Here is a 7,866-nt window from a genome sequence, read left to right as displayed (position 1 = left end):
GTCTTACTCTCCACGAAGTTGTCTTACTCAATTAGAAATATGTATCTACACAAATGTAGTGATCCAAAGGGGCATGTGTACCCGAATGTTTATAGCAGCAATGTCCAACATAGCCAAACTATGGAAAGAGCCTAGATGTCAATCGACAGATGAATGGATAAAGAAGATTTTATGTGTATATATATATATATATAAAATGCAGCCATCAGCAAACCCTGAAATCTTGCCATTTGCAATGAAGTGGATGGAACTAGAGGGTATTATGCTAAGTGAAATAAGTCAATTAGAGAAAGGCAATTATCATATGATCTCTCTGATATGAGGAATTTGAGAGGCAGGACAGGGGGTCCTGGGGGAGAAGGGAGGGAAAAATGAAACAAGATGGGACCGGGGAGAGAGACAAACCATAAGAGACTCTTTTTTTTTTTTTTTAAGATTTTATTTATTTATTTATTTGACAGAGAGGAAGATCACAAGTAGGCAGAGAGGCAGGCAGAGCGAGAGGGGGAATCAGGCTCCCTGCTGAGCAGAAAGCCCGATATAGGGTTCAATCCCAGGACCCTGAGATCATGACCCAAGCAGAAGGCAGAGGCTTAATCAACTGAGCCACCCAGGCGCCCCACCATAAGAGACTCTTAATCTCAGGAAGCAAACTGAGGGTTGCTGAGGGGTGGGGTGGGGAGGGATGGGGTGGCTGGGTGATGGACACTGGGGAGGGTATGAGCTATGGTGAGTGCTGTGAACTGTGTAAGATTGAAGATTTACAGAACTATACCCCTGAAACAAATAATATATTATATGTTAGTTAAAAAATAAAAATACGATTCTACAGAAAAAAATTAGCCAAGTAAATAAGAAAGCATCCTGAGGTAGAGAGCAAATCCTCTATAGACTTTAAAAAGTAAATAATTTATAAAATCTTACTAATATTCCAAAAATATTACTAAAATCCTGTATGTTAGTAAAACGGTACTTATAATTAAAATTTCCATGTAGCTAGGACAGAGAGAAATGGAGGTAATTATCTGGTGGTTGTACCTTTTTAGTCTTCATGTTATCCAAGGTTAGTATTTTATATTGAAGATGTGTTCCTGCTATCCCTAAGTGAGAACTTAGAACATTTTACATAAACACACTTGTAAAGAGTTTTTGTTTATGAATGTTAACTCATAAAACCCTATAGAGCATTATTTCAGAGAGAAAATGTATTCTGAGCTCCCAGGAATGGACCTAGAAACTTTTATAACATTATGTCTATTGAGGACAGGCTGGTTCCTCACTATGTTTAAGTGACAAAAATCAGGGCCCAAGATCAAGGATGCTTTGCCTTTCCTGTTCTCTCTCTTGATCACTTTCACATTTCTGCCCTGCCATTCCTTCTGTTTTCCAACAACAAAAGACCAAAAGCTCCCTAGCAGTACATGAGAACATATCTATATAATGATGCCGTCCTAGGATTGTCTCTATCATACACCTCTAAGCCTCCCCCTCACCTCCACCCACACCTGGGAAAACCACACACTCTAGCCCATGCCTGCAAGCCTGAGGGCACTGGCAAGCAACGCATCTTCCCAAGATTATGTTGGATGATTTCAAAACCTACATATGCATACAATCATGCCCGATTCATTTATTTTAACAATCAGTTTCTATGGTTACTATGTACTGAGATAATAACTTTGCATTGTGTTCCGAAAAGCTATTTCAGCCAGCTCTGAACAATATTTCCAGACCCTCTTAAAAGAAGTTTCCCTCCCTACTCCCAAGAACCATAGTTGCTTGTGGGGAAGTAGCAGCACTGAAAGGCATAGACTGATTAGTGTTAGCTAGAGGCAATGGGAGATTGTGAAGCCAAAGGGGCAGGCAAAGCTTTAAACCATGCAGAAGTGCCAAAATACAAAATATGGAATCCAAAAGGGTGTCAGATCCAAGTAAGCCAAAAGCAGGTGCCAAAATCTGCCCAAAAATATGGTAACAGAGAGGAAAGCAAGCACTGAGGAGGGAGCAATAGATAGGATGAGAGATGGGAGAAATTCCTGGGTGATTTCCTACAATATCTAACAGATTAGGGTTTGCAGTTTGCTTTTGTGGACCAGCCAGGGCACGGTCATTGACAACCCAGCCCATTTAAAGGACCAGTTAGAGCATCCCTGAAGTGGTAAGTACTTCTCATGACCACTGTGTTGGCCCACACCCATCCCAATGTACTGGTTATTGGAGTTAAGATGGCATCGAGGGTTGTTGGTCACTTTTTACCCCATAGAGATGGCTCCTGATCTCAGGTTGGCAGATGTTGTCATAAATAATGGAGGAGGAGGTAGGGTCATGCTGATTTGGGCATAGCCAGAGCCAGGAACAGAATAATTAGGAGTGAATGCCAGGGTAATAAGGTAATAATAATGGCTTTTAAGACCCTTAAGAATTCCTTGTAGCATGGCTCCTTTTGTCAAAGGTAGATTTATCTACAGGTCTGGGTATCACCCACTAGTTGGTCTCCTCTGCTGTCTGGCTCACTCAACATTTAAATTCCTCATCAGCTTGCCAAAAGGCTCCTTCCAGGTCTGCTCAAGCAGCCGTGATATCTTCAGCTATTAAGTGACCACTGGCATGGGAGTGCTTGATGGATGGGAAATAAGTTGTATGAAGCTGTGAATGGTCAAGGGACGTTCTTCAGAGACTAGCTAGGTGAGCTGACAGTGCTGTCTGCAAGGTCTCAGCAGCGGAAGTCTCCTCTTGACACCCAGGTGCTGCCTTCTGGCTGGTTACTGACCTTGAAATGACAGGTGGAGGACAAGTTGGACAGTATAATGCAAGACTGAGATGTGTACTAGGGAAGTTTTTCTCTAGAAATTTAATAATAATAGAGCACCGGTGCCTTAGTTCAGGCCGCTCTAACAGACTACCGTACGTTGGCTCACGAAAAACAGAAATTCCTCAGTTGAGGCTGGGATGTCCAAGCTGCCAAAAGATCTGGCATCTAGTATTGGCCCAAGGCCTGGTTCTGAGAGAGGGGTCTTCTCACTGTGTCCCCACATGGCACAAGGGGGGGAGCTCTCTGTGGTCTTTTGTAAAAGGGCACTCGTCCCATTCATGAGGGCTTCACCCTCATGACCTATCACCTGCTTAAGGCCCCACTTCCTCAGACCATCACCTTGGAGGCTAGGATTTCAACACAGAAATTCTGGGGTGACACTGGAGTTGGAGTGTATGGGAGGGAGTAAGCTGATAAAAGGAGAGAAGGTGTTTCAGTTTGGAGCTGGAGTCCACCATGACCAAAATGACATGGCCGTGAGAGTGGCATGAGTCTATGACAGATTCTGTGACGGTGGTGTTTCAGGGCACTTGGCAATGGGCAGGGACTCTTAGGTCTGTCCAGACCTGCATTTGCCCCACAGTCACGTGACTGAATGGCTGGCGGCTTGCAGGTCGTTGGCACTCCAGCTCACCAGAAAGAGGTCAGCTCGAAGGAGGCTTTGCAGGCCCTCCTTAGAAACTTCAAGGCCCACCCTGGCTCCCCAGGAGAATCAGTGTGGCGCTGGAGCCCTGCCGTCTGGACTCCCCTAAATCGGGGAGGCCCAGCCTATGCCTCTGCATCCGGGCTCTCTGAGGGCCAGGTCAGGATGGCTGAGGGGGTGCAATCCTCCTTACTAGATTCTTCCTGGTGGCTCCAGCGTTCTTTGGCAGAGTCCGCTGGGTCTGTGAAGTTCTGATGTGTCTAGAATTTTGGCTTGTGTGCCCATGCAGTTACTCAGTGGTTGAGCAGAGCAAAAAGTAAAGGATACGGAAATCAGGTCCTTTGAAAAGAGGGGTCCTCAACTGCACATCCAGCTTTTTCTGACTGGGAGAGGCAAGAGAACACCATAACCGCGAACTTGGGCCCTGCTGCTGGACGCCACTCACTCCAGACTCACGAGATGTGTGACCGTAACCGTGCTACTTATCCTGGCAGCAATGGGGATAAAAGTATAACCCACATCACAGAGTTGTGATTGAATGAGAGAACATACAAAGCGCTTCGTACAGTGCTTACACGAAGTAAATCCTCAGGAAATGACTGTTATTGTTTTTCTAGTTAAAACTAGTAGCTCTAAATGGCAGTGATCCAGCTGGATCCAGATGGAAGTCTGGCCCCTCCACAGGGCCCCCCATGCTCCCATGGTTGCCCTGAGGGCCAGCAGCTCCTGCCCCCAGGGTGCTTGCTCTTGGACAGAACCAGGTTAAGAACTGGCACAGGGGTCTCTCGTGTTAGAATCCCACCTCACTCTTTCAAGCATTTGTTTTAAAGATGTGCAGCTCTTTGAGCTGTGTGCCTGTGTCTGGACATCTGAGCAGAGTGGCTGGTCTCCCCTTGCACAAGCAGGACAGCCTCCCCTGGCAGCCCAGCCACCAGCCACATGCGCCAAGTGCCCCTCCCTCCACTCTGCCTGGGAGCCTGGCACAGGGTCCCTCGAAGAAGGTGTGGCAAGGTCTGGAGGACTAGCTCAACCTTCCCACCCATCAGCTGCTTGGGAAAGCAGAGCTGCCTGAGCAAACTTTCAGGGGCGCCGATGTAGACACCTTTCCTATAGCACCCTGCTTTTTAAAACAACATCTGTGATGCCCTCTTACCACCACCTCATTTTCTTCTCTGGGCATTTCCTTTGCCCACACTGTGTTCTAGTTTGGTGAATCAGGCTCTTTGCTCCGTGGGGAGCCTGCTTCTCCCTCTGTCTGCTCTGCCCACTGCTCTCCCTGCTCATGCGCTCTCTCTAAAAAACAAATGAAGTCTTAAAAAAAAAAAAAGAAGTATTCAGAAAGCCGACCAAAAAGCCTCCAAATTTGCTAGAATCACCTAAGAATCTCTTTGGGAAAGCAGAAAGCAAGGACTGTAAGCGCGAGCTCAGTGTCAGCTTCCGCTTTCAGCGGGGCCACGAGCACAGCCGGCTGTCTGAAGTCATGTTTTCCTCCCTCAGACTTCAAGAGTCATCCGGTGGGCTGAGGTGGACAGAACCTATGCATTTTTTAAACCCATCCTACACTACACTTCGATGATGGCCAAGGTAGGCCTGGCCCGGGACTGGGCTGAAAATGGCTGGGGACTCCGGGTCACGGGGTTTCTGAGGCTTAGGCAACAGGCAAGGGTCTAAAATTCCAGGAGATGAATTCAAAAGAACACCAAATATGTGGAGCCAAAGCAGGCACCTAGGTGTTTGGACCCAGAAATCAGTGGAAATCCAAGTGCCCCAGGAACAGTAAAGAAGAAGTCCTTGCCAAGTGCTGGCCCCAAATGTCCACTTGTCACTCGCAGCTTATTTTTGCCGGTTAGTCCATCTCTAATGCCTCGATGGATCCGGGGTCATGAACAGAGCAGACAAGTGAGGCGATCAAAGCAAAAAATGGCGATTCTGGGTGAATCTTCAACAGCATTCTTAAATTTCAGTACAATCTTCCATCCTCACCCTGTGAAGGAAACCATCTGAACAGTGGCCTGGTGACCCATCACCACTGTCAAACATCCAGACACAGGTCCAGTAAGCAGTGGGCTCCGACAGCCATCAGTTCTGTGACCTTAGGGAGTCTTATAACCATTTGCGGGGGAGGGGGTGGGACTCAGTTTCATCTTCTGAGAAATGGGGATAATAATAGCATCTCCCCCATCTTCTTTGTAGGGTTATTGTGAAAATCAAATCATAAAAATGCCTGAAATCACAAGAAATCTGAAAATGGTGCCCAAACCCAAGAACATTATCAGGCTCCTGTCTTTTAAACTGTAGAAAATAATCCTTTGTATTTGCCACTCTTCTCTGCAGAGTTCAGAGTCTTCAAAAAACATTATTTTCTTGACAGGAACTGACACTTTTCACAGACCTCTGTTAGGAAATCATTTGAAGAGGCCAGCACATTTTTGAACAAGCCATTTTTAATCTGGGAGATAAACTAACACACTTATTCCCTACAGCCTTCACTGTGACTTTCAAAGAGAAAATGTTCTTGGGTTGTACGTCGTGACTTTTCTAGTAGCTGTTGCACAGGGAGTCCCTCCAGCTGAGCCACAGTCAGCTCAGTAGCACACAGAAATCAGTGAGGGGAGCTCTATTGAAGCCCGGCGCCCGAAGGATGCTACTTGGACTTGGTCTTGGATTTAGTCCGAGCTCTGGGTTTAGGGTTGAGAGGAGCTTCCTTACGTTGTACTTCTGAAAAGACAAAAACAATCAGAGTATTGTAGTAACAAGATCTAATATTTATTAAGGACTTGTAACTTTAAAAAGCGTTTTTAAAATTCCATTCTGCCTGAGTAACTCCCGAGCTACAAACAGGTAGTGTGCGCAAAATTTGACTCTATGTTGGTTACTGGGATTCAGAATGCATTTTCCCCAATTTTTAAAAAAGATTTTATTTTATTTTTTTGACAGACAGAAATCACAAGTAGGCAGAGAGGCAGACAGAGAGACAGGGGGAAGCAGGCTCCCCGCTGAGCAGAGAGCCCGATGCGGGGCTTGATCCCAGGATTCTGGGATCATGACGTGAGCAGAAGGCATAGGCTTTAACCCACTGAGCCACCCAGGCACCCCATATTTTCCCAAATTTAAAGTGTAGTTAGTTAGTTACCTGAGTTCTGGGTCCTGGAAAAGAGGACTATGTGGTCAAGGAGAATAGAGAAACAGAAAGAACACTGCGCCTTCCTTCTATAGATATCCCAAACTTGGCGGAAAAAATTTTCAAAGAGAGCTAACATCCTCCCACACCCATTCTGCATTCCTGTTCTGTCTCCTGGTCCCTCTCTCCAGTCTCCTGTGCACAGATCCAACTCAGGCCTGGCCCCGGGGATGGGGGCAGGAGGCCTCCTGCCATAAGCCAGCTCTCCCCGGCTGCTCCATGACACCAAGCTTCTCACTTTGAATTCTTCTGACTGGCTGCCTCCACCTCCACCCCACATACCGTCATCTTGTTCACACCCTTGTCTTGCTCTTAGTGTCTCTCCCTGCTCCTAGCTCCTAACTGCAGGCTTCACGGAGATCAGAGTCTAAGCCACTACTCATCTTCCTAAACGTCTCTCTGGATCCCTGTCTTCATTCACAGCTCAGAGCACAACGATTTGCTAATTATTAAAAAGACTGACACAAAAACAAAACAAATATGTCTGCTCCGTCCAGATCTTCCCCTTGCCCAGCATGTACAAGCCTCTCTCCTTCACCATATGTAACTGTCTGTTCTTCACCGCACAGCTCTCGAGGGAAATGTGATCTCATGCTTGAAGTCGCGCGCGTATGACGCTGCATGTGCCACAGGAGACTACATTGCTCGGGGTGGGGGTGGGGTTTCTGCCCCTAAGGGATGTCCAACTTCTGGATTTTCTGGAGAAAACGTTCAGGTCACCTGCATGGCATGGGAAAGGCCTGACCAAGGAGCTGATTCCCCTAAGGTTTGCAGAGCCTCTCCTTCACCTCTGAGCACCCCCACCCCCGACAATGACTCTGAAGGAATATTTGGAAGGAAGGTGAAGGGTAGCTATGTTTGTGTAGGTAATTGTTTATAGGATGGGGACTAATGCATATAGTTTTCCTCTGCTTAAAATGTTTAATACTTTCCATTCTGGATTTAACCTCATCCCCAAGATCTTTATGGAAATGGACAAAGATAACATCACTCATTCCGTACTGAGGTAATCTCTCCAGTTTAACATGGTTACTTTTGCATGGTTTGCATATTTATTTTTCTGTAATTTGGAAAAAGCCTAGTTTTCAAATTATCAGGATAAAATTATACCGTGTAAGATGAAAATTTTTTAAGCCATGAAAACTATCACACATAAGTTCAAAGGATTGTCCTGCTTGGAATAATTAGCATCTTACCAGTTGCAAGGTAACAGAAGGCGAGAAAATGCAC

At 46.1% G+C, this 7,866-nt stretch overlaps 1 protein-coding gene across 5 annotated transcripts in view; it reads right to left on the bottom strand.

Moving 5' to 3' along the window:
* Positions 1 to 6,082: 6,082 nt before the first annotated feature.
* The window catches only part of AXDND1 (axonemal dynein light chain domain containing 1), a 94,190-nt gene continuing 92,406 nt past the window's right edge, over positions 6,083 to 7,866 (bottom strand). For all 5 annotated transcript variants that reach the window (XM_032862591.1, XM_032862592.1, XM_032862594.1 and 2 more), the window contains one exon: positions 6,083 to 6,173. In XM_032862591.1, coding sequence (XP_032718482.1) covers positions 6,100 to 6,173 — 74 coding nt within the window. In that variant the 3' untranslated portion in view covers positions 6,083 to 6,099. The remainder of the gene's footprint in view (positions 6,174 to 7,866) is intronic.

Source organism: Lontra canadensis, unplaced genomic scaffold, assembly GCF_010015895.1.
Source record: "Lontra canadensis isolate GAN:19392208 unplaced genomic scaffold, GSC_riverotter_1.0 scaffold24, whole genome shotgun sequence".
Taxonomy (NCBI): domain Eukaryota; kingdom Metazoa; phylum Chordata; class Mammalia; order Carnivora; family Mustelidae; genus Lontra; species Lontra canadensis.
This window is presented reverse-complemented; position numbering and strand designations above follow the sequence as displayed.